Source organism: Oncorhynchus nerka, linkage group LG16 (assembly GCF_034236695.1).
Source record: "Oncorhynchus nerka isolate Pitt River linkage group LG16, Oner_Uvic_2.0, whole genome shotgun sequence".
Taxonomy (NCBI): Eukaryota; Metazoa; Chordata; class Actinopteri; order Salmoniformes; family Salmonidae; genus Oncorhynchus; species Oncorhynchus nerka.
Window position 1 is genome coordinate 27,333,128 of NC_088411.1, and position 27,711 is coordinate 27,360,838.

At 41.0% G+C, this 27,711-nt stretch overlaps 1 protein-coding gene and 1 long non-coding RNA gene across 4 annotated transcripts in view; one reads left to right on the plus strand and one right to left on the minus strand.

Annotated features, from left to right (window-relative positions):
* Positions 1–15,917: 15,917 nt before the first annotated feature.
* six2a (SIX homeobox 2a) lies at positions 15,918–19,199 on the minus strand. Of its 2 annotated transcripts, none has more exons than XM_029685322.2 (2): positions 18,147–19,199; positions 15,918–16,714 (listed from the first exon to the last, which is right to left on the minus strand). In XM_029685322.2, the coding sequence occupies exons 1-2, from the start codon at positions 18,704–18,706 to the stop codon at positions 16,411–16,413; spliced, it is 864 nt and encodes a 287-aa protein (XP_029541182.1). In that variant the 5' UTR covers positions 18,707–19,199; the 3' UTR covers positions 15,918–16,410. The 2 variants fall into 2 exon arrangements, with proteins under 2 accessions (XP_029541182.1, XP_029541181.1); XM_029685321.2 differs by having other exon boundaries at positions 18,141–19,199.
* LOC115144360 (uncharacterized) overlaps positions 18,441–27,711 on the plus strand; it is a 45,806-nt gene continuing 36,535 nt past the window's right edge. The window contains exons 1-2 of one of the 2 annotated variants that reach the window (XR_010459337.1): positions 18,441–18,726; positions 22,524–22,622. This is a non-coding gene — a long non-coding RNA (uncharacterized LOC115144360). Of the gene's footprint in view, positions 18,727–19,913; positions 20,118–22,523; positions 22,623–27,711 lie in introns of those variants that run through there. The other variant, XR_003865807.2, reaches the window with a different exon arrangement.

The window sequence follows — 27,711 nt, forward strand, 5'->3', positions numbered from 1 at the left end:
TAAACACTAACCTTCACCTGATACTTGCTAGTGTTATCTTCCTTTTCCTCACCCACATCTTCATTGTCTCCTGTTCAAATAAAGGTTACATCAAATGAAATACAGTATATAGGCCTGTGACGGTACCTAATTCATTTTGATCAGGTCAACCTTGGACATGATAAACATAGGACAGAGTTTAAGCAATAGGGGGTGTAAAAAAATGTGCAATTTGACAGGACTTTTATGTTTGAAAGAACTGTACTACTGTATTATAACACAAGGTCTGAATACACATTTATAATGGAGAAAAACTAAGCTAGCATTCTGTTCCTATTCCATTTGATAATTATAGTTATGGTTAAAGGTGATCCTACATGTATGTACTCTACTGTATCCTGAATTAAATCAGACCAAGCAGCTAAATTGTTCATGAAAAAACTTCATAGCCTACATCATTTTATCAACTCAACAATCCCACCCTCATTTTGAACCCTCCACCTTCCAAATTTGAATTTGAGCCATTCTGTACAGGCACACAAAAGGCAACGTTCCATGTGTCAACTGAACTATGCATTACCAGTGCAATGGCTTAAGGTCACTGACAAATACTCTGACTATCCCTCTCTCTTTCTCTTTCCATCCTCAGTTCTGTGGAGGAAAATTATACCCATGGCATGTTTTCAGCATCTCTCAGTCACTACACAATTGTTCACCATTCTTGCGGGTGCCTGGAAGCTAAATGGAGAACTAAATCAAGCAGCAACTGAATGCCAACAAAACAAGAAAGACTTCAAACGGCTGCCACTGTAAAATTTGAGAAGACCTCAGCTTGGAAACCAGTCTGGTGTAAGTTATCGGAAGGGAAGGAGGGAGAGAAACAACAGAGCCTGTGAAATTGTGAAATTGGGGGAGGGGAAGGATAGTGAGAGGGAAATAAAACAGAGGGAGGGAGAGAAAGAGAGAGAGAGCAATCTGGTTTGCCAGCAGCTACTGTGCAGAGCAGCTGAGCCACGAGTACTAGAGTGTGAATGAGATGTTCAGTTGTTCATTCAGAAAAGCATGTGTGTATGACACTAGAACCCTTTTCACACTATTACGTGACCCAAACTGTACTGTGCTGCCAGCCACCAATTTGTCTCTGTTCCCTTTCAGTCAGTCAACTTCAGTACATACTATGGGGAGTATGTACTTGGCGTGGGGTATGTGGTGGCTGCCTGGGCGTGGGGTATGTGGTGTCTCCTGGGCGTGGGGTGTGTGGTGTCTCCTGGGCGTGGGGTATGTGGTATCTGCCTGGGCGTGGGGTATGTGGTGTATCCTGGGTGTGGGGTATGTGGTGTCTCCTGGGCGTGGGGTGTGTGGTGTCTGCCTGGGCGTGGGGTATGCGGTGTCTCCTGGGCGTGGGGTATGTGGTGTCTGCCTGGGCGTGGGGTGTGTGGTGTCTCCTGGGAGTGGGGTATGTGGTGGCTCCTGGGCATGGGGTAGTTGTGTCTCCTGGGTGTGGGGTATGTGGTGGCTGCTTGGGAGTGTGGTATGTGGTGTCTCCTGGGCGTGGGGTATGTGGTGTCTGCCTGGGTGTGGGGTATGTGGTGGCTGCCTGGGTGTGGGTTTGTGGTATCTCCTGGGAGTGGGGTATGTGGTGGCTCCTGGGCGTGGGGTAGTGGTGTCTCCTGGGTGTGGGGTATGTGGTGTCTGCCTGGGTGTGGGGTATGTGGTGGCTGCCTGGGTGTGGGTTTGTGGTGGCTGCCTGGGTGTGGGTTTGTGGTGGCTGCCTGGGTGTGGGGTATGTGGTAGCTGCCTGGGTGTGGGTTTGTGGTATCTCCTGGCTAAAGCCTCCTGGCTAACATCGGCTAACATGCTTAACTTCCGGAGAGTGAAACTTACTATCTTTCCTCCAGCGTTATGGTAACCCCATTCCTATTTTCAGTTTCTGGAGTTGGAGGGAGTGAAGGAAACAAGGTTTGTGTGCACCTCCAATGAAGAATCAGCCCCCCGAGCACTTGGCTGGGGTAACTCCCTGAACAAGGGGCCTTGGCACAGGTCTGAGTGACCAGTGCACCCCTCCGCAAAAACATTACTGTGACAACAGTAATCAGCCATTGCCAGAGCCCCCTGTGCCCATAAAGGGGCCGGGCTTCATGCACGCTATACAGTCTCACAACGTATGTTGGAAGCAGGGGGCAAGCAGTGTTACACACATCCATGCTACTGTCCCATATTCAGTCTCTAGGCGTCATAAGAAACCAGAAAAAGAGCTATCTGCCTACATCTCAGCGCATTCTGTCTCTAGGTCTCGAGCTATGCTCGCTCACGTATCGCTCATTTCTATCCCCTCTGAGGGTGTCCGGGTTCCAGTTCTGCTTAGACAAATTTCAGCTTGGTCACAGAGTGTTTTAGCCTGTGCCTATGCCTACGGGGGAGGATGTCTTCTATGATGAAAGCCGTTCCTGTGGGGCTATTGTTGATACGGCCCTTCCAGTGCTGAGTGCTAGCCACTCACTTGGATGCATCTCACAGCCTAATAAGTCGGTGGCTTCAGGTGTCCCTGTCAGACCTACGGGCCATGGCACAGTGGTGAGACCCTCTGCTAATGTCACGGGACTCCCATGTGCTGAGTTGTATCCTGCAAGGTGATCACGACAGACGCATCCCCCCAAGGGATTCAGGGGGTATGGACACCGGAGCGGAGCGCACTGCATGTCAATTACCCAAAGTATCTGGCACTCAGGCATGCTTGTGCTGGTCAGAACCAACAATATGTCAGTGGTGGTGTGCATCAACAGATGGGGAGAGACTGTATCTCTCCCTCGTAACCTTGGCTTGTTCCCTATTGCTGGGGAGCAGTGCGCATATGCTTTCACTTTGGGAGACGCATATCCTCGGTTGCCTTAACTTGGGTGCAGATATTTTATCCAGGTAGACCCTCTCTTGCAGGAGTGGAATCTCTCCCAGGTATGGGACATTTTAGTCAGGGCGCATTGCGAGGAAGCCTTGGTTTGCTGAGATCTTTCGCCTTTTAGGCGAGGATCCGTGGAAAATTCCGTTGTGGGACCTGTTGTCCCAGGCGCATGGGCAGGTTTGGCAAGCGAGGCCGGAGATATGGTTCCTATGGGCCTTGTCACTAACAAGGTCAATCTGAAGGCTAAAGCTATCATTCAATCTGCAAGGGCTGTATGCGTATAAGTGGCAAGCGTTTGAGCTCTGGTGAATCATAAAGGACTTGTTCCTTTCAGTGCTTTGTGAGGGACATCCTTATGTTCCTACAGAAGCTTTTCAAGTATTCTCCACTTTAAAAGTGTACATGGCCGCTGTCTCAGCGTGTCATGTGGGAATTGATGGAACCTCACCCGGGGTTCACCCCCTGGTGGTGCGGTTCCTGAAACGTGTATGTCATCTCAGAAGGTCTCTAAAACTATTGCGCCCACATGGGACTTGCTTCTGGTTTTGGAGGCACTGTGTGCGGCCCCCTTTGAGCCTCTGGAGTCAGTAGATCTGAAGATCCTTTCATACAAAACCTCCCTGCTCATTGCTTTGACTTTGGTTAAACGTGTTGGGGACCTCCATGCGTTATCCGTACACCCTTCCTCTACTCAGTTCTCCCCTGGCGACTCTAAGGTGATGTTGCGTCCAAATGCAGCCTTCGCCCTGAAAGTGATGACTATGTCCTACAGGTCCTTAGCTGTTGAGCTATTTCCCTTTTCACCTCCTCCTTTTGGTACTGAAAAGCAACAGAAGTTACATGCCCTGTATCAAGTGCAAGCTTTACACATGTACATACGGACCGGGACATCCGGTTATGTGACCAACATTTTGTCTGTTTTGATAATCCAGCTGGTCGCAGGTCGCTCTCTTAGCAGCGTCACTCCCACTGGATTGTGGAGGCTATCTTCCTTGCATATAGCAAGCAGCAAGGGGCAATGGTTACTTAGCGGTGTACGAGCCCCCTCCACCAGGGATCTGGCAGAGTCTTGGGCGATGTTTAAAGGGTTGACTAAAGGAGATATTTGTGCTGCAGCGAGTCGGGCATCACCACATACTGGGGTGAGGTTTTATCGCTTGGATGTCACTGCTCCCGGTATAACACACAGTGTGCTTACGGCTGGGACAGGGGAACGTCACTAGGCAGCACACAGTATGCTTACGGCTGGGACAGGGGAACGTCACTAGGCAGCACACAGTATGCTTACGGCTGGGACAGGGGAACGTCACTAGGCAGCACACAGTATGCTTACGGCTGGGACAGGGGAACATCACTAGGCAGCACACAGTATGCTTATGGCTGGGATAGGAGAACGTCACTAGGCAGCACACAGTATGCTTATGGCTGGGACAGGAGAACGTCACTAGGCAGCACACAGTATGCTTACGGCTGGGACAGGGGAACGTCACTAGGCAGCACACAGTATGCTTACGGCTGGGACAGGAGAACGTCACTAGGCAGCACACAGTATGCTTACGGCTGGGACAGGGGAACGTCACTAGGCAGCACACAGTATGCTTATGGCTGGGATAGGAGAACGTCACTAGGCAGCACACAGTATGCTTACGGCTGGGACAGGGGAACATCACTAGGCAGCACACAGTATGCTTACGGCTGGGACAGGAGAACGTCACTAGGCAGCACACAGTATGCTTATGGCTGGGATAGGAGAACGTCACTAGTCAGCACACAGTATGCTTATGGCTGGGACAGGAGAACGTCACTAGGCAGCACACAGTATGCTTATGGCTGGGACAGGGGAACGTCACTAGGCAGCACACAGTATGCTTATGGCTGGGACAGGGGAACGTCACTAGGCAGCACACAGTATGCTTATGGCTGGGACAGGGGAACGTCACTAGGCAGCACACAGTATGCTTATGGCTGGGATAGGAGAACGTCACTAGGCAGCACACAGTATGCTTATGGCTGGGACAGGAGAACGTCACTAGGCAGCACACAGTATGCTTATGGCTGGGACAGGGGAACGTCACTAGGCACTAGGCAAACCGTATGCGCAACACCCAGACTGTCGCATCTGGCGGGGTCAGGTCTGGGTGGCCTGCCATGGGCCGTTTCATCTAGTATCCATTGGGGTCGGCTTGGGGCACGATTATATTTCTCCAAAGTAGGTTGTACCGAAGTTGACTGACTGAAAGGGAACATCACATTATGACTCTAACTACACTTCCCTGAAGGACGGAAATTAGGTACAACCCCTATTTGGCCCCGCATCCTCCATTCCTGGGCTCGGTGAAGAGCGGTATTAAATTGAAGGAACGAATCCGGGCCTCATGCTTATCACCTTGGGAAGGCGGGGCTTCCAGCAAGGCACAGATTTCATTGGCCTTGTCAGGCGTGATTGTTAATCCTTCAACCTATGTCGCAAGATTGTGACTCCCCATAGTAAGTTGTACCTCATTTCCCTCCTTCATGGAACAGTAGTTATAGTAATAAAGTTATGTTCAGTAGTGTGAAAAGGACTGCTTTTAAATGGATTCTAACCACTTCAAAAGCAAGGGAAATGAGTGACCATGTGAGAACAAGAAAAAGGTCATTGTATCTATATATATTTATATTGGACTTTGCACGATATAGATTCAGTCATTTATCCTGTAAAGTCTTGTGCATAACAAAACCTCCCTATCAACAGATACTGTATTGCGATGTAAAGTAATGTATTGGATTATGGGTGCTGGTTAAGCTTCTTTCCTCTAGAGGGTGCAAGTGTTCAATGCATCACTGCCAGGATGGCTGCAAGCGACTCACCTTTGAATAAAATATGGTATTTTGTCAACATTAGACTAGAGGGTGCTGTTACTCAACTGTGTGTGTGTGTGTGTGTGTGTGTGTGTGTGTGTGTGTGTGTGTGTGTGTGTGTGTGTGTGTGTGTGTGTGTGTGTGTGTGTGTGTGTGTGTTAGAGTGTGTGCTTATTAAGGATTCCACACTTGTCTGCAGTGTTGAGGTGTAGTTGTTCTGGTTTCCATTGCAGCAGGAAGACAGACACACATGCATCCTCCTCCTCATCGTCTTAGGTTGACCCTGGTTCACTTACACAGTCACCCTGTTTAGGCTACCACAGTTTCCTCCTTGTCAGAGTAGGGAGGGACTAGCTGTATCTAAACCTAGACCATATTATTTACCAATGTTGAAGATGAACTGCATCTCACTAGGTTACCTTATAATTACCCAGCCCTCGTTTATGGAGCCAACTCAGACATTTCATAAATTCACTACAGACCCTAAGTGACACGTATCCATCCTCAATGATAGTTTATATTTATGTTATTAGCATTACAAAGTGCTCTGCGCAAATGCACAGACCACTCTTTCAGGTGTTAAAGATGGTCATCCTCTCTTTATATCTTTGAAAACTTGCCTTTAAAGCACCTAAAGCCAAGTACACTGTATATCAACATAATACACTCATATATATTTTATTTCCAAAACCAAGCCAACCAACATTGTTTTTGAGTGACAGTGCATTTGATGAGGAACACAGTTGTTCTGGGCATCAGTTTGACTTACTCAGTCTACCTAGTAATACCTGTTTGGCTGTTTAGCTGGAAACAAATAAGAGCCAACTGTACACAAAAACTATAATGCTCAGTGATCTGTGATGGAATAGTAGCTATTCCACCTGTTTGTCTAGTAGTATCAAGGCTGTAAGGGATGTTGTGATGTCATAATGAGGTGGAAAATGGATTCTATATTGATTTAGAATCCTATTGTCTATTATGCATAACAATAGGAACACTATGATGAGTATTAGACATTCTGGTCTATGGTGTCACAGACTACAGTCATACATTCTAGCTGATCTCACACTTTGGCATGTGACTTGTTCTATCACAAGAACCTATCATCATCCCCACCCTTATGACACTTTGTGTGTGACATCGAATAAAAATTATATATTCTATGAAGTGTAAAAATATAAATCATATGATATACTGAACATTCTGGACTATCCTGTCTATCACAGACTACTGTGATATTTTCTATTTGATTTCAAATGTGAGTTGTGATATCACGAGAACCTACCATTATTACCCCTTTGTCCAGCCATGACAACCATCTATAGAGAGGCTGTAAAAACCAAACAGCATCTTCGACAGTTTAGTAAGATACTGTGGATGACATTTTGAAAGCAGCATCGGTTAGATGATGCCATAGATTGTTTGTCACTATAAATGCAATAAGTATAATCAGAGTAACTAGCACCCTTCCTTACGTTATCAAAAGGGCCCCTATTACAGAGACTGATTAGACCACAAAGACGGGAACGGTACACCTAATACTGACACACTCAACGTTAAACCCGAACTAAAAATGTTTATAAAATGTTCATTCAAATGTTTTGGGTCTGACAGTAATTTCAGGATAGTCCTAACATAGGCCTATGAAGAATAATTGGACCTAGCTGCTGAGTGTAGATGTAAAACATGGTTATGCTGCCAGTTGATATATGACATCAAAACATCAGCTAAATCCGTTTGAAATATTTTTACTTTCCAATGTAGAAAATACTGTGTGCTATACTTAAAGGTCTGTGAATGATTTAACCTGTCCATTGTGTTCCAAAGAATGGTGTAGTTATTCTCTGGAGTGGAATGATTTTATGGTAGGGTGTCATATGACACCTCTGGAAAAACTATTGCTGCTGAACTTCATGGATTCAACATGACCAGCGACATCTGAATTTCTAAATTTACAATTTACATGAGATGGAGTAGTTTTTCATACAACCAGTTTTTCATACAGCCAGTTCAACTTCCACTCCACTCGTGACAGGGTTCCCATTGTGTCGCAATAAGACTCAGGAGGAGTAGGCCTGAACAGTGACCTTTTACTCAAGCAAAGGTCAGTGTCTGTGACAGGCAACAGAGGTGTACTGTAACTGTATGCGTCCGGTACGGGGGAGTTCGGTGCATTAATGCTTAGCCTCTGGTTATAGCCTACTCCCCTGCTCTTTGTTGACCGTAACACAACACCGTCCGTTTCCCCCCCCCACGGGTTTCATTTGTTTTATGGGATGCACCTGATACACTCAAACTGCATTATAAGCCAAGAAATGTTGTAATCAATGTGTCCATCAATACACATCCCTCTGTACCTCACTCCATGGAACGGTTCTCAACTCTGCACAAAACATTCCATCACACCTATGTAACGGGTAGTTATTAATGAATGTTGATGACTAGTAGACTAGGACAATAAAAATTAAAAAGTATAATTAATATTATAAACCTGGTAGTTTGGGTCCTGGATGCTGACTGACTGAAAACCGTGGGGTACCAGACAATATACCACAGGTATGAAGCACATGACTTGTTTATTGTTCTAATTATGTTGGTAACAAGTTGATAATAGCAATAAGGCACCTCGGGGGTTTGTGGTATATGGCCAATATGCAGCTACGGGCTGTATCCGGGCACTCCGCTTCACATTGTGCCTATGAACAGCCCTTAGCCGTGGTATATTGGCAATATAACACAACCCCTCAGTCCTTATTGCTAAATATATAATGACAGCAAGAAAAACAATGGATTATTAAAACAAATATTACTACTATCACTACTACGACTACTATCACTACCAAGACTACTATCACTACTACAACTACTATTACTATCACTACTACAATCACTACTACTACTACTACTACTACTACTACTACTACTACTACTACTACTATCACTACAACTTTTACTATCACTACTACTACTACTACTACTACTACTACTACTACTACTACTACTACGACTACTATCACTACCAAGACTACTATCAGTACTATGTCTACTACTACAACTACTATTACTATCACTACTACTACTACTACTACTACTACTACTATCACTACCAAGACTACCATCACTACTACGTCTACTACTACAACTACTATCACTACTACTACTACAACCACTACTACTACTACTACTACTACTATTACTATCACTACTACTACTACTACTACTACTACTACTAATACTACTATCACTACTACGACTACAATCACTACCAAGACTACTATTACATTTACATTACATTTAAGTCATTTAGCAGACGCTCTTATCCAGAGCGACTTACAAATTGGTGCATTCACCTTAAGACATCCAGTGGAACAGCCACTTTACAATAGTGCATCTAAATCTTTTAAGGGGGGGGATACTATCACTACTATGTCTACTACTATCACTACTACTACTACTACCACTACTACTACTACTACCACTACTACTACTACTACTACTACTACTATCACTACTACTACTACTACTACTATCACTAATACTACTACTACTACTACTACTACTACTATCACTACTACTACTACTACTACTACTATCACTACCAAGACTGCTATCACTACTACATCTACTACTACAACTACTATTACTATCACTACTACTATCACTAGTACTACTACTAGCACTACTACTACTACTATCACTACTACTAATACTACTACTACTACTATCACTACCAAGACTACAACCACTACTACTACAACTACTATTACTATCACTTCTACTATCACTACTACTACTACTACCACTATCACTACTACTACTACTATCACTACTACTACTACTATTACTAGTACTACTACTACTACTACTACTACTACTATCACTACCAAGACTACTATCACTACTACGTATACTACTACAACTACTATTATGATCACTACTACTACTACTGCTACTACTACTAGCACTACTACTACTACTATCACCACTACGTCTATTACTACAACTACTATTACTATCACTACTACTATCACTACTACTACTACTACTACTATCACTACCAAGACTACTATCACTACTACGTCTACTACTACAACTACTATTATGATCACTACTACTACTACTGCTACTACTACTATCACTACCAAGACTACTATCACCACTACGTCTATTACTACAACTACTATTACTATCACTACTACTATCACTACTACTACTATTACTACTATTACTACTACTACTACTATCACTACTACTACTATCACTACTACTAATAATACTACTATTACTACTACTAATATCACTACTACTACTATTACTATCACTACTATCAATACTACGACTACTATCACTACTACGACTACTATTACTATCACTACTATCAATACTACGACTACTATCACTACTATGACTATGACTACTATCACTACTACTACTACTATGACTACTACTCCTAATATTACTATCACTACTACTATCACTACTACTACTACTACTATTACGGTTACTACTATCACTATTACAACTACTACTACTACTACTACTATTATCACTACTAATACTATCGCTACTAATACTATCACTTCTACTACTACTACTACTACTATCACAACTATCACAACTACTACTATTACTTTCACTAGTACTACAACTACAATCACTACTACTACTTCTACTATCACTGCGCCTACTACTATAACTACTGTTATCACCACTACTACTACTTCTATTACTACTACCACTACTACTACTTCTATTACTACTACCACTACCACTACTATTATCACTACTACTACTACTACTTCTACTACAACTACTACTAATAATAATAACAATAATAACAACAACAATAATAATAATGAATAATAATAATGAATAATAATAATAATAATAATAATAATAATAATAAAAATAATCATTCTAATAATAATAATCATCATCATTCTTTTGGCGTTTCTTAGTCAATGTAAAAGGACATATTTATATAGCCTGGAAGTTTTGGGGGATTAGAATATTCCTTAGTTGTCTTGAATATAATTGGATGTTCTCCTTTGTCAACAGAAGTCCCATCTGTGTGACTTTATAGTCCAATAACTATAGGAACAACGACTGAAAATAAACTGAACAGTTGAAATTCCATCCGTCTTGTGCCTAACGTTATCTAGCTAGTATACTCTGGTGACTGGAGTCTGTCAACATGCATATAAACAAACATTTGTGAGTTTAGTATCAGAACACTGTCTCAATTGTACTATAGAAATAGGTAGGCCTAGCTATAGGTCATGTAACATCCTCAAATTCCTATATGTCAGAGAAAAAAATGAAAGGCAACACCTTCAAATAACTTTTGGTGAAGATTTCAGTGATGATTGTAAAAATCTCTATGTTCTAAATGAGTTTACAGGTAATAGGTTGCCTTTAATCCGTTGACGGCCATGGAGTGTGGCTATATTGGGAGTTTCTTCCATTCTTCTTTGCTGATCCTCTCAAGCTCCTTCAGGTTGGACCGGGAGCGTCGCTGCACAGCTATTTTTAGGTCTCCAGAGATGTTTGATCGTGTTCAGGTCCGGACTCTGGCTTGGCTCAAGGACATTCAGAGACTTGTCCTGAAGCCACTCTTGCATTGTCTTGACTGTGCGCTTAGGGTTGTTGTCCTGAGCGCTCTAGAGTAGATTTTCATCAAGGATCTCTCTGTACTTTGCTCAGTTAATCTTTCCCTCGATCCTGACTAGTCTCCCAGTCCCCGCTGCTGAAAAACATCCCAACAGCATGATGCTGCCACCACCATTCTTCACTGTGGGGATGGTACCAGGTTTCCTCCAGACTGAACCTGGCATTCAGGTTCAATCTTGGTTTCATTAGATCAGAGAATCTTGTTTCTCATGGTCTGAGAGTTCTTTAGGTCCCTTTTGGTGTCATGTGCCTTTTACTGAGTAGTGGCTTCCGTCTGGCCACTCTACCATAAAGGCCTGATTGGTGGAGTGCTGCAGAGATGGTTGTCCTTCTGGAAGGTTCCCCCATCTCCACAGAGGAACTCTGGAGCTCTGTCAGAGTGACCATCGGGTTCTTGGTCACCTCCCCGATCAAGGCCCTTCTCCCCAAATTGCTCAGTTTGGCCGAGTCTTGGTGGTTCCAAACTTTTTCCATTTAAGAATGATGAAGGAAATTGTTTTCTTGGTGACCTTCAATGCTACAGAAATGTTTGGGTACCCTTCCCTAGACCTGTGCCTTGATACAATCCTGTCTCGGAGCTCTACGGACAATTCCTTCTCACTCATGGCTTGGTTTTTGCTCTGACATGCACTGTCAACTGTGGGACCTTATATAGACAGGTGTGTGCCTTTCCAAATCATGTCCAATCAATTAAATATACCACAGGCGGACTCCAATCAAGTTGTAGAAACATTTCAAGTATGATCAATGGAAACAGGATGCACCTGAACTCAATTTCGAGTCTTATAGCAAAGGGTCTGAATATTTATCTAAATAAGGTATTTCTGTTTTTTATTTTTTATAAATGTGCAAATATGTCTTCAAACCTGTTTTCACTTTGTCATTATGGGGTATTGTGTGTAGATTGATGACGAAAATAACAAAATGTTGAAAAAGTCAAGGGGTCTGAATACTTCCCGAATGCACTGTACATGCCTAGAAATCAATACTGTCTATGCTTATTAACCCCTATCATTTATTCACGTGTAATTAAAAGCTAGCTACGGGTGAATTATACCAACATGTCAGAAAAGGTTTTAAGTGAACATGTTGCTTGGTTAGGAGACTAGCCCAATCACAATCAATAGCATTTTACAAAACAACAGCTTTGTTTCCATAAAAATCTAGTCCTTAGTCTGTAATTGATATTTTGTTAAAATCTCAATTTTATCAGGAAAACTATATCAGATTAAATTACAAAACAAAAATAAAACCATGAGAAAAATGTCATCCCCAAATCTTGATGAGCACTATGTTGTCTAGAATTACATTTCAATTGACTAAAATATTGCATTTAAATACATATCGGACATACATAATTAGTCATATTTGACAATTACAGAACAATGCAAATGTCAATCAATCCTGAATATGAGTAATTTGACGCGTGGGCATGAACAGAAGAATTGGGCCTACAGACTAATCACATATTCCAATCATTTCCACGATAAAGGCCAGGCTAAACCCATAGTTAAAGTATAAGGGCCCACAATATATTACCTGGTGTAAGGTCTAACAGCAGGCTACACCAGTGCCTGTGTGAGCGAGCTTTCCGTTTGCGTAGAAAGACATTCGCCACTGGACCTGGTGTGGCCATTGACCCATAAAAAATATTAATCTGTCAACATTCCTTGGTGGAAATAGAATAGTCTCACTTGGTATATACGCCATAATGTTATACAATATTGGCAAAGGGGTGCACAAAGATAACCTATGCGTAAATATTGCATTGCGTAAAGCATGCGTTGGTGTCGATGTGATATATGCGCTAAAGTAATGCGTGACTCAACCTTGAACTGAATAGTCATTCTATTTATGATTATTGACATTCTCATTTACTAATTAAGCACTTATTAACTGGCTACTTGGAGTAGGCTCACGTGACCTATAGTGCTTTTATCTACAGGACAGTCAAAGCCATTGCGCAAGTCCCTGTGTATAATATTTTAACAATGAAAAACGGATGGCTAAACTTGTACTATTACAAGTACTGCAAGGCTGTTATCTGCACCAATTTAGTCGTAATTGTTACAGTCAATATAGGCCTAATACCACAAAGAGAAAATTGCTTACTAACCACAGCCACAGAAATTACACCAGCCTGTCTTACGCAGCTTTGGAAAATTCGAGAGAGAAAGAGAAACAGTGGAATGTGCAAAAATGCACTATTGTTTATTCTGTTTCCATTACTTTTCGTCGTTGCAGTTTGAGTAATGTTCCTATAAACTGGCTTCCCAGCATTAAATCAACATGTTGCATTGCATTTATAACCAAGGGGTCTGGTTAGCCCAGCTCATGCCGAAAGAGTTTTGTAACATTTTATGCCCAAAAGTTGAACAACCTCTCTGCCACTCTTAAGGCACACATGCTGCACTCACACAAACGAGTTCAAATTCAGATTTCAGCTGTTGGAGAAAGAGAGAGAAAGTCAAGAGCAGAACCTTGCACTTCCCAGGAATTAAAATATTTGTCTTGTGAGAACCAAGGTATTTGGTGTTACGCCTATACCCAAACACAGACGGTATTATGGGGCATGGTTGTTTTGAGTATCCACTGAAATGTTTGCTAATTATAAAGTGAGAGGGCTGAATACCAGCGTCAATAACTTCATGGTCCATAAGCCAACAAGGTGTGATGCTCACCACTCAATACAAACGTTTGGTTATATAGCCACAATTATACGAATGCTATGTACAACCTATAAATGCACACTTTAAGCTAGCATCTTGCATATATCTGAATACGTAGTCCAAGGCCACAAAGCAGCAACAACAAAAATATTGTAAAGATCATATTCAGTACATGGAATTGGGTCCATAGGGCATACATTCAATTCAACGTATAATTGCGTAAGGTATCCATGCCTAGGACTCATGGAAGGGGACTGATTTAAATAAAGAGATACAACTATCATAAACTATGTAAGGACTAAAACATTGAATATAAAATACCGACAATTCCTGAAAAGAGGAATGAATGTCAATGTTGTTTTAGAAATATTCTACAAGACTTTGAAAGTAGAAGAGATTGGATAACGGCAGGTTGTGGGTTGAAATTCTTCACACAGTTCTTCACACACGTTTCTAGTTTTGTGTTTGTCTCCGTGAACACCGCAATTTTGTTCTCATCGACAAGAAGAAGGAAAAGTGTCATCACATGAACATCAACCTCCGTTATGGTCTAAATAATTTGTGTCAGATTTTATTGATAATTGCCAATGCACTCTTCAGTCCTGTTTTTAAAGAATGCCATAGAATGACAGCCGTAGTCAGGTTAATACTTTAATTCTATTCCATAGGCATATGACATAGTACTGTAAAATATCGTAGTGTAAGAAATATTATCTTTAGATGAGACATAGATGAGTAGGCAGAACTGACCTGACACGCATAATAATAAAAAACGCTAGACCCTACCCACTGGGCACACACTGGTTGAATCAATAGGGTTTCCACGTCATTTCAATGAAATTACCTTGAACCAAAGTGGGACAGACGTTGAATTGAGGTCTGTGCCCAGTGGGTATCTACACCATACTGCAGTCCATGCATGTAGTTAACACACACAATGGACAATGTCCAATTTCAGCAAGTTGCAAAATGTCAATAGAGTTTTCATTATCTTTAGCCTATATTGGAAGGGGGGGGGGGGTAATATGTCACGAAATCACAGCACATCAGTAGGCCTAGAATATAGGCCTACAGAAAACCTTTGGGTAAAAGTGTAATACGCATAGGCACTGGGGTTTTGGGCCTATACGCGCCATACACCTTCATCATATATCTTCAAACACGAAAATAACAAGACAAGGAAAGCGCAAAAAAACATATAGGCTATAAGAAAATATATATCTTACGTTTTCAAAGACTTTGTAGGCTACTTTGAAATGTTGTCTGGTCACATTACATTTCGAGAAATGACATACACCCAGGTCTAGGCCTACAGCAAGAAAGAAAAAAGAAAACACAGGTCTCATATAGCCCGATATGAGACCTGTGTTTTCTTTTTTTTTCTTAGGTCAAGTCCCAGGTCTAGGCCTACAGTAAGATGCCTTTGCATCCGGTTTAATGGCTACCTTAGCCCACTTGATAGCCCAATGTTGCAACACGATTACTATCGAAATCGGAATCATAACGCGGAGACGTAACACAGATGGACACAGATTTCAGGTTAGACATTCTGTCGCCTTTCCAAAATAATGAATCAACGAAAATCATGCTCATCCTATGCTACTTTACGCACTGGTTGACATTATGGTCAACAATATAGTTTAAAATGTGAGTGTGGTTCTAAAGCGTTTTGCAAAAAATCACAAGTGGTGTTTTCCATCGTATGAAATATATCTTAATGTGCAAAAACAAACTCCACACAAAAAATGAATTGCCATTTTTCAAATAAAAAGCTGAAATAATATAAATCAAACAAGTTCTCATTTTAAATGAATGCATTTCTTTTTTTATTGTAAAGGGTATATGAAACTATAGTGAGATCGATTTGTTTATGTTTTATTATTCATCGCAGAGTTAACATGCAGTCGCTTTCCAAATGAAAATACAAATAATAAGATATTATAATCTTTAATCGTTCACATACGGCTCTCATGATAGTAAAACACTTTAAGCGATAATACCCCAAAACAAAATCAAACTGAATATGGCTCTCTTGGAAAACCTATGTGTAAACAAAAGGTCATGGGGTACCTGACTTTGAGTTTACGCATCTGTTGATATCTATCCCCTAAAATAATAACGATAATAGTAACAAGAATTAAGACATTTTATTGTTATTGTTTTCAACAATATAACATGTTATTACATTCCGGTAAAATACCTTTCAGCTAAACGCCTACCATCTCACCTCTCACCGTGTGAGCCACATTTTCCTGACTGTCCTTTCGCCTTTGCACCTCGCCTCAGGTGCCTGAAGCTTTTCTCAAACATCCACGTAACTCAGAAAGTCCCCTTCCAACCAGGGTCTCGTGTTTAAGAGCCGAGGTCGACCAGGTTAGACGACATAGGGTTCAGTATAGTATCGTGCAATGAGTGATGATGGTGCACAGAGTCATGGCTGGACACTGGCATGGCGCTAGGCCCGGGTGGAGGCGCTAGGCCGTGCATCTGCAGCCCCGAGTTTGAAGCGATGAGCATTGCCGGAGTCGACGAGGTGTTATCCGGAGTCCCTGAAGGCGTTTTGTCGTCGTCTGAGCTCCCCAAAAGTGTTTTATTTCCATTCATGGAAGAAGTCAATGGGTTGTGGCTGTTGGTGTTGGAGTTTTCGTTGTTTTCCCTGTGGAAAGGAAATATGATAATATGGTAAGTAATAATGAACCCTATATTAGCCCATATTGTCAGGTAGCCTATACAAACATGCATTCGCTTGCAAACAACACATAGTCTTATCATAATTATACCGAGCTATGTTTGGATGAACAATTTAGTACAGATTTTAATATACAACTTTTAGGAACTGGTCAATGGGCCGTGGGGGATATTTCGTCACCGCCATTGGTCTCTCCAGTATTTTTAATAAGAAGTTCTCATAGTCTATGCAAGTTAAACAACAATGTGTGAAATTCATGAGACAAGGCCTATGTGAACTAGTAACAATGTTACATTTTCGTGCATCATCTAGTTTCATTGTGCAGATCTTGTTTGCCCGCATAATAAAAACGGGAGAATCTAAGTTCAGGAAATACATACAGGGTTATTTATACCTATGCATTTGAGTGTGCATGCAACTTATTTTTGAATTCACACAGACGCAAACGACACACCCCTAAACAGAAATGCAATGTGTGTAAGATTTATATTAGTACCTTTACTGTTGCTGTATAATTTATATAATTAAATTATTATTAGAAATTTGCAGTGGATTTAACCGTTTCTAAACACATTTGTATCAATCACCACCCTACCCTTAATGAGGACGAATAGTCGAATTTGTCACTACTGTATTTCACCAAGTCAATGTTAGAAAAAAAATATGTTTAAGCCATTTGAACTATATCTAAACTGGTGTAGGCTATTAGTTTGGACCTATGGGTATGAAGGCATAATGGCAAACCTTAACTGTGTACACACAAGCTGGCAGGCGCAAATGACAGGCCTAATTATTGCTAAACGTGTATTAGGCATACATTTACAGTCTGAATCGCAATGACTCATGGTTTTAAAGTGGAAAGACATGATTTACGCAGTGGTTTCAGTTTGAATTAGTCGCCAGCGGGAGAAAGCAGACACCCTCCGAGTGAACACCTGACTAAATACATATTAAAGCTCTTCTGTACAGTATAATTTCGAAACTTGAAATGTAGGCATACAAACAGCTCATTAAGCAATAGCAAAATAACTACCACCCTCAAGCAGAATAAACACGTCTTGACATTCAAGGAACTTTTTTGAAACTAAATATATTATCTACATTTACATAAATTCAGATGTGATCATGAAGCCAGAGTTAATATTTGGCATCCGTTGATTATGGATAGTTGAAATGGCAAAATAAAAGCATGATATTAGTTTGCTTTTGCTTTTGCTAGAATGATTATCAATGGTAGCTTATAATAAATTATACTATAGTTTACCGTACCCTGATTTGAAATGAGAGGTTAGCATGTATAAATCAATATTTCCTAACAAATAATCCAAGTTAAAATCAGCGTCCAGACTTTTACGCACACAAGCAATAAGACAAGGAGTAAACATTCACTTACTCGTACCTTTCCTTCGCTTCTGCCGCGCGGTCTCTTTGCCGTCTGTTTTTGAACCAGTTACTGACTTGCGTAGTTGTTAACCCGGTGCCTTCGGCGAGCTCCCTCTTCTCTCGCGGGGAAGGGTAGGGGTTATGTGTGTACCATTCTCTGAGTACGCTCCGGCTTTTCTCTTTGAAACAGTAACTTGTCTCCTCGCCGTCCCAGATAGACCGAGGCAGGGGGAACTTTCTGCGAACGCGGTACTTTCCCACAGCCCCGAGAGGGCGGCCTCGGAGCTTCTCCGCCTCGACGTAGTGCGCTTTGAGCCATAGCTGCTGCAGCTTCGGGTGATTGTGAGGGGAAAATTGGTGGCTCTCAAGGATCTTATAAAGCTCTCTGAAATTTCCTCTGTGGAATGCGACCACAGCTTTAGCTTTGAGAACACTTTCATTTTTGTGGAGGTGCTCACACGCGGGTAAAGACCACAAAAAGCGCCCGAGCCGTTCAATGTTTCCACCCTGTTGGAGGACCTCGCAGACGCAAGCAACTTGCTCTTGCGTAAAGCCAAAAGTTGGAAGCATAGACATGGTTGCAAGTTAATAAACAGGTATGTTTTTCTCTACTTACACGTCCCCTTTTATGGCTAAGACATTAAAGCAAGTAACCGACACTGTAAGTCCACAAATGACCATGAAAGTCTCCAAAAGTAGGCTGTATCAAAAATGACGAGGATAAAATCCAATCGAAAAGAAAAAATGAAAGTCCCGTTTATGAATAGCAGTACAAAATGCACAGCATTCCCCTCAAGGTACACCGAGAGAGAGTGTTTACTCCTTCCACAGTCGTTCTCCACCTTTTCTATGTCGTTTCAACATTACCTACTCCTGAAGACCAGGCTCGCTCGCTTGTTTTAATAATATTATTCTAAACTGGCAAGAAAAGCGATTATGTGAACTGTGATTGGTTGGTTATCTGACCCGGGGATGGTGAGGATAAGACAATAGTTTTAGTCAAATTATTTGCCATGGTTACGCTGTCATTCAATGTAACCCGATATGGTTTGAGGTGGCTCCCTGGCCTCACTGACTGATTGTTCCCTTCTATTCAAGCCCTCCAACCAATAGAAATATTGCCCAGATTTTTTCCTGTAAATGGGATTTTTTTCTCTCTGATGTTTGACAGACACTCGAGGCAGCCAAAGAGCGCAAGGCTGTGTAGCAGTGATCCCTCTTTCTGGGGAGGATGGCGCCAGAGCGTGCGACAGATCATGCTACCCAATGTTCATGTCCATAACGAGGAACCACATGTGTATGCACAGTTTCCACAATAACTGCTTATTCATTATATGTCATCTAACGCTTATTACATTGTAATAAGGAATTGTATGGAGGCCTAATTCACCTGGAACATCATGGTATATAAATGATATTTAAACTATAGGCTAGGCGTGAATAACATTGCTGGGGGACAATACCTATAGTTTCACCACATATTTTGCATTATTTGCCATGTTTTGACACAGTAACAAAAATCTATAGATACAGTATATCTCCAAGTATGAATAACTTGGGCAATCTTGGGCCACTGTTGACACGTGTTCCAGGAATGGGAGACAGTTGAATTAAATAGATTTCTGTTAAAATAAAATCATAGAAAAGTGCCCAGTTTTGAAGACAGTTCCCTCACCTTCAAATCCTAGTTTAACTCCTGTTAGATCATGTGCGCATTGATAACCTCTGGTGTAATTAACCATGCATTGTAGAGTATTTAATGCACATGCGGATATGACAAATTAACAAGGCAGGCAGGCAGGCATCCCGTGGGCACACATCCCCGGGAACTGTACAATGTGGAATACTGTAACATTAGAGCAAACGCTCAAGGTGCCTGAATAACAAAACAAAGGTTGAGAGAGGTGTCTTCTGCTATGAGAGCGCGGAGAGCTCGCGCTCTCTATGGCTTTCTGAGGGGAACGAGAGCTCCTACTTGATGCTGCCGGTAAGACAAATTAACCTCTTGTTTGGAGATGATATAAGACATATATTAGATGTTAATAATTAAATATGCCCATGATGTCTTTTTAAACTACCAATAATAATAATTGTTCTGAGTGAGAGTGCCATAGCTACCTGTTGTGAAGATGTACTTTTGTATTGACCGGTGGAGTGAAGAATTGACCAGTTGATAGATTTATATTGCATCACAGAGGGACCTCTTCATTAAGTACATTTACACTCACTAGTATCATATCACACGAGGCCAGGTCTCTTTCCATCCACAGATCTTAAACGCATCTCTGGTATCTGCTTTCTGTAAAATATAACGCAAAAACCTGTTTCAGCTTTCATCCGAAAAGCTTTTTGATCTAACTTAATAACACCTCAGACCACAAGAAAGCTTAGCAAAATTACATTTTGTGTGAAATTATAGAATCGCTGACGCTTGTAGTATAAATGGAAAGGGTGGTAATATGGCAAGAGATGAAAACGTGTTCTGCTCTGTGTTGTTATCCCTTCAATGAAAATGGACCTCGGTTGCCTTCCCTCTTTCAGGCGAGCTCGAGCTGCTCCAACCTGTGGGTCAGTGATCACAGGGTAGCCTGGCGCGGCGCGGGTGCAGCCTGGCGGGGCTCCTACATAGGTTTCGAACAAAAGTGTAGGCAACTCGTCTAGTCAACAAATTAGATGCGTGGGCCTATATTTTTGGGTAGAGAAAAATTGTCAACGACGAATGTTTCCTCGCATCAATTACTTTTTGATGTTAAGATTGATTGCAACTAGGCCAATGGGCCTACTTCGAATTTAGGTAGGCTAATCACGCATCCAAAATCATTTGGATATATTTGTTCAAAAAGCTATAATATTTATGGTAGCCTTTGTCTCTATTTCTCTTTAATATTGTAGCCTAGTTTAGTTTACTCTTAATTCAGACCTATGTGCTCTAAATAAGACCCAGGAAACCGAGCCACTTAATTGCAAGAAAATCAGTCCTTAGTGAAAGGACAGTGGTCTGTCTCGTATGCACCTGTAGGTTAAAATGCATGCATAATGTGTAGCCTATAGTCATACACGAAATCATGCATTTTAACATGCCGATCGAAGGAAGAGGTGTTAAACAAATGAAAAACGCACACTGACTATTTTCCATTTTATCATTAAGATGAATTATCTTGTAAGAAGACCCTTATCCGTTTTCATGTTGTGTTTTCACTCGCAAAATGAACGTGTTTAATAAATTGACTTGGGTTTCGCCTGAAGCCAGTTTGCAGAGTGGTATTTCGGCATTAGCTTGACTGATGCTAATCATCAGGGGACAAGGCTGCTGAGATGGGTATTAATAAAAACAACGCTTCGATTTAATCGTGTAAACGAGTAGCCTATATGAAAAATTCATAATTTAACCATATTAGACTGAGCATTAATGAGTTATATATTCCCCGTCTTCGTCCACTTAAAAATAAATTCTCACAAAGGGAATGTAATAATAATAATAATATTAGGCTAATAGGCTATATGCGTGTAATAATTAAACAATTATTATCATAAATCCAAGGCTACAAGATGAAAGGGAAAATGTGTAATAAATATTTAATAACTATGTTTAAAAAATAACCATTGCATATAACTTCCAATTGCCTATATCAAATGTATAAGTTCAATCAATGACACGAAATAGTGCTTCAAGACGGATCTAAAGGAGGGGTTAAGAAAACCCTTTTCATGGAGCAAAAGTGAGAACCCAAACGTTGTTTGACAGACCAGCCACTTCGAGCGCTTTTAAATTCGCGTATCTTCTCTAACGATCTAGAAGAAACAGCTAAATGTCTCCGAATTGAACCATAACATGCATAAAGCTCCCAAATCGTTTATGATAACTTTTGCGATGACCGTGACAATGGTCGTCTGTCCCCCCCTTTTTAGCACCATGTCTGATAATGACTGCTTGTGGGTAGACTATTTGACTATTGAGAAACGTTATTTTATGATCGTGTCTAATAGGTCATAGACTGTATAGGCATATAAATACCTAGGCCAATTGCTCTAGCCACCATATAAAATAATATTTCATGAAATCCATTTGAAATTCTGATCTGACATATAGGCATTATACATTAGCCCATGTGAAAATAGTTTGAGTTATTAGGCCTAGCTATATGCTACTAAAAATAGTAATTTCACGAAAATCACATCAATCAATACGTCATTCTGTTTGCTAGGGTCTTTGGGGATCATGAACTGAAAATGCTAAGAGCCAACTAGGCGTAGGCTACACATGGCTACAGTACAACTACAGAATAGGCCTTTGGCCTATTGTTCCAGCTCCTTGTCAACAGCAACGCAATGTCATATACAGGCCTAGTGCTCCTTGCAGCTAAAGATGCGCCTATTAATTTATTCCTTGCAGGCGGAAAGTGCGCGCTGCAGGGCGACGGCGCAGTCACATGCGTCCATCAAAGTCTCTGCTGCAAGCGGGAGGAACCTGGCAGTGACAGGCCGAATCAAGGTACCCGTCTCGCCTTGACAGTGTTTGTAAACCTCTTGTTTCCATGGATCATTTTGATCAGAGCTTCGCTGGGCCCGCGTGGCTCGTCAGAGCGGTGATTATTACAATGCTGATGAATGGGGATCGCGTTTCTTCTAATAGCCGCCCCCTATTTTCACAACCTCCCACCGCTAACCCGAGAGCTCTCTGCCACGACCTCCACTAATTGGACTGATTATTGCAAGATGTTTTGGGGGAGCGCAGGGTGGCTGCGGGACGTGGCTTTTCCGTGGCCTACCCCGAGACAGGCCCGACGCGGGTTGATGAGTTACATTCTTTCAGACATGTCATGTTGGGCAGACAGAGAGAACGAATTAAACCCAGGCGTTTGGTGTCTCTGCTGTTTAAGGATCTATGAATGAGGGCCTATGCAATAATTAAATGTTTATATCTACCTTGTTACCCAATAGGCCTACACAGGAAGGAGTACTGGAAGGACTGAGGAGATCTTGTCTTAATGTACAGACAGACCAGGAGGCAAAGTTGGTCAAATATGGTTCACGGAGTAGATGATAGGCTATCAATAACTCAGACCTAGCTGATTTTTAGAGCTGTTTTGAAATAAGACCTACGCTACTCACGAATATGCCAGGATATTCTATATTCTCATTAAGAAACACATATCGAACAATTGATTATGAGTTTACCCTATCCATATAGGCTATGTAGCGTAAGATTTAGGCTACTCTGATTTACAGAATTACGCATGGACATTCTCTTGGGCATTGTGTACAAATTTAAATCACAGATTAGATTTGCGCCCAACGCAGGTGTGAGCGATCACTCTAGCAACAAGTGGCTTTCTTCAACCTTTCCACAGGGGCTGGAGTGTGGGCCCTGGGCCGCTACTGAGACTAATTATTTCAATCAATCATTTGATTTGATTCCTGTTTATTTTCAGTGCTCGCTTAGTTACTTCACCCGTACACTGAATCTATTATGCATTTTCCCTTCACATCCATAGCACGAACTATAATTTGAAGTGGAGTGCTACTCCAGCACCCCTGATACTTCACGCTTGGTAACCTTTATTGTCCCCGGAGACCCAGGCTGCGCGTGACATCTCATGGGCTGCCTCTTGTCAAGGCGCTAGGTGAAAGCGCAAGTAGCTGTGTGGATACAGCTACCTTATGTAAAGCGTGTGCAGTTTTGGAGACCAATTTAGGCCCATTAACTCTAGTCTTATAGGCCTACATACACAGACAAAATATAGCCTATTCCAGAGCCTCTCAAAGTGTGATATTATTATTTGTATTATAGGCCAGCGTCTGCGTAAATTGCATTTAAAAAAATGTTTAACAACAAACACCGTCTGAACCGCGGGCGTCACTGTTTTGCCAGGAAGAAGACCTTTGAAGAGAGGAGAGCACCTGCGGTCTGTATTTTTCCCTGTTGATAGGCCTATCTTCTCCAAAACAGCCAAAAGGGTTTTAAGTTGTTTAATAAGAAAACAAACTATTGTCCACATAGATTCTCACAAGGGCTAGGGTAGTCTTTATAGTTTATACTCACAGTAAGTGCAAAGTAGAGTGAAACATGTAAAAAAAATTATCAAACATTTTAGGTTAGGCTTAAATGAACTTGCCACTACGCTATAGAAACAACGGGTCAACTATCGGTGATTTATACAAAAATATTTGATGATAGAGATAATGAAGGAAAAAAAGAAATTATTATTATTATTTAGATGGTTGGTTATACAAAGTGACGAATTAATTATAGCAGTAGTCACTAGCATTAGTACAACTCAGTAGCCTATTCAAATTGTGTTGTTTTGCAGGTAGGTCTATTGCTAATCAGAACATGTAATTCTGATGACACTGCAGAAGGCAGCACTGAGGCAACATGGCCCATAGAGCGAAACATCAAACCTCCTGAAACCATGTCCCACCCAGCCACTGTATAACATTTCTCAGGACCAATGCACTTTATTGAAATCGTTGCTTGTGATTTGATTGTCAGCTTGTTTTGTCTATTGACCTCTCTCACCCTTCATGGCATCCTTGTTCTTTAAGATGTGAGACTAATGATATACACACTATAGATGATGAATCTGGACACAAATGTTAAATTCCCGGAAATATTGGTAAATAAACACGATTTTCTATTTCGTTCAAGAAAACCAAGCAAACACTTTTTTAGAATTACTGAAAAAGTCTGCTTCAGACTTCTCCCATTTAGTCAAATTGTATTTCAGCATTATCTGCCAACCTTTCTTACTAAGCTGTACATTTATTTTCTCAGCGTTTTGCCATAGACTCAATGACTATTTTAATAATTTTAGTATTATTTTTGAATGATCATGTAATTATTTAACCCTTATCCAAAACATCATCCATTCAGATTCTCAAACAAGGAACAGGCAAGTTGGAGATACATCCTATAGCTCGTTTCAGTGCTTATTAGAATTTCACATTCAGATTCAAATTCAGAACAAGAAAATCAAAAATGTATCTATTTTCCTCCTGAGTTGATGTTATTGTTCAATGAGCATTAGACTAGATGAATACACTGGGCGATAGGGAAGGGTTTCTTTACAGTGCCCTCATTACCTCTGCTTCCCCATATGGGCATCGGATAGGCTGGATAGGTGTACTGCACTCATCTGCTGTGTGGGACAGAGAAAAGGCTTTTACCTGGCCACCTAACAAGGAGTGTAGGGTCAGCTAAGATGGCTTCTACCGCAGAGGATGTTGCTACAATCTGATACCTCTCATCAACGAGCTTGTGCTCTTTTCTCAATCCCTCCTCTCACATATACTATGACTACAATGGCCTGTTACAGTCTGGGAGGGTATCTCTTTACGTATACTGTAATGCAGTTCGCTCTCTGGTCATAGAAACCTGCAACATCGCTTAATGTTTTCCCCTTATGCAAGGTTCCTTTTATAGCACATGGACTTTATATGTCAGGAAAGATTTTATTAACATTGATCCACAGTAATTAGTTATGTGCTAATGCTGAGTTTGTATCCATTCCTGTCCTCTGGATTTTTACTGCGATTTGTGGTTTCACTTGAAACTAGGAGTTCATGGGGTGTCACAAGCCACATGGCCAGTTAATACTTCCACGATACAGTCAGTTGTAGTAATGTATGATACTGCTGCACCATATAAGTACAGTACAGAATGCAGGACATACTGTAGGCCTACATGTTTTTGTCATATACAGACCATTGACCAATTGATCTTGACTCATTGCTAGCTATTATCATGTCATGCTTTACTGTACTTTGAAGGACTGTTTTATGTTTTTGCGTGCAGCATTAAAACATGTTCACCTCCTTCCAGTACAGTAAGTTCATGAGTTCAAGCAGTGTTTCCCCTAGGATTTTTTCCAGCAGCGATGGGGGCTTCCCCGACCAAAATATTTAAAGGCCCTCCTCTTGGCCCCGGAGACAAAATGTTGCTGTTTTGAAGCTAGTTTCCTGCAGTTCTACACATTCTGTCAAGGCTTATGCAGTGTTTGTATGCTATCTGAGTGACTCAAACATGACAAAATCAATGGAGGCCCCATGCCATGCTATTCTTGGAATTTTAGATTCTCTCTGACTGTCTAGTTTTTATTTTGGTAATTGTTAGTTCTCAAATATGTTCTTATTAACAAATATATAGCTCCATTATATTTTCTACATACTATATTTCTGGTTTTAGTCTTTTAAGTTTACACTGAAAACGTTTAGCATCCTGAATTATTAATATTTATTTGAGTGGCAGCAATGATTTTATGAACATAGGGGGAACACTGAGTTCAAGACAATGGCAGTTCTTGCCTAGTTTTCTCTATGTATAGCAGAATAGCGTACATTAGAATCAATACATTAGAACTTCTATAGTGTCTTACACCAATCCAAACTATGGCTGATCCATCCTTCTGAACATGTGTCTTTAGCATCAGAAAGAAAACTCTATAATTGTATTCTTTTCATAATTATGAGTTCCTTCTCAAGATCTCAGATTGTCAATCAAGCATGTCAGTATTTAAAGTGGAGTGCCTTTAATTGTGTTATATAAAAACATGTATAGATTAGCCAAGAGATATTTGATTTGTAAATAAACGTATACATACTTGTTTTTATATGGAGGAGTGGAATTTCATGATTGTTTTTTAATTCGGCCAGTCTGGCAAATTAAACGCCTGCAAAATTCAGGAAGCTAACAATTACAATCAATTTGAGTGTGCAACCACAGTATACACCAGGAAATGGCCCATATGTGTCATTACAGATCCAGTAGTTTTCCTTTCTACTGCTGCTTTTGCTAATGTTAACATGGAAATTAATCATTTTCCTGTTGACCAAAACATTAGATATTTTTTAACACAACTCATTTAGATGAATTCCAAGAACGGATCCTTCTTTGTAACAAACTATTCGATTCATCAAAATGGACTTAAACTTTTCCCATAAAAGTTCAGATGTTCTGAGTCAATTATGTAAGATTTCTTCACCTTGTTTCTTCCAAAGTAATAACATATGGCTCTGTAACTGACCTCAGATATTTCACTTGTTTCTCACTTCTGCAAGTCAGTATCACGTTCAATCATCATTGAGCTGGCATAATGTGTCAGATTGTGCGCTTAATAGTCAGTCGGCCTTTCAATGTGGATAAAACTCAACACACTGGTGTGTGGTTCTGGGGTGAAATACCATGACAAGTTTTATTATGATATTTTAAGAATGTTACTCATTTTACATTTGATAATATTGACATTATATTGTTATTCTTCACCTTGTGTTATTCAAACTCTGATTGTCAATGAGCAGTATGAAAGAAAATTACATTTACATTAGTTGAAGGTCAATAAATGATACTGTACTGAAAATGAATTCTTAAATGGTTCTTTCTCAGCTCTTAATGTTCCTTGGAGAACTCTTGCCCAACAAATAACCGTTGAGTGAAGTGTGGGGTTCTTGATGTGGCATCTACGGTTCTTGAAATGTATGGAAGCCTGGAGATGTGTCCCTTTCATAGGACACTGAAAATTGGCCAGTGTTAAATAGTGTTGAGTTTTCAGTGTAACATTTCTACTGTTGATTCAAGAGTTAAA

What these genes read in the sequence shown, in the direction of transcription:
- six2a (XM_029685321.2), bottom strand. Translation starts at nt 18,706, where the DNA reads ATGTCTATGCTTCCAACTTTTGGCTTTACGCAAGAGCAAGTTGCTTGC. An exon ending in GAAGCGAAGGAAAGGTACGA is followed by an intron (nt 16,715 to 18,140) that starts GTAAGTGAATGT and finishes TCCTTTCCACAG; the next exon opens with GGAAAACAACGAAAACTCCA.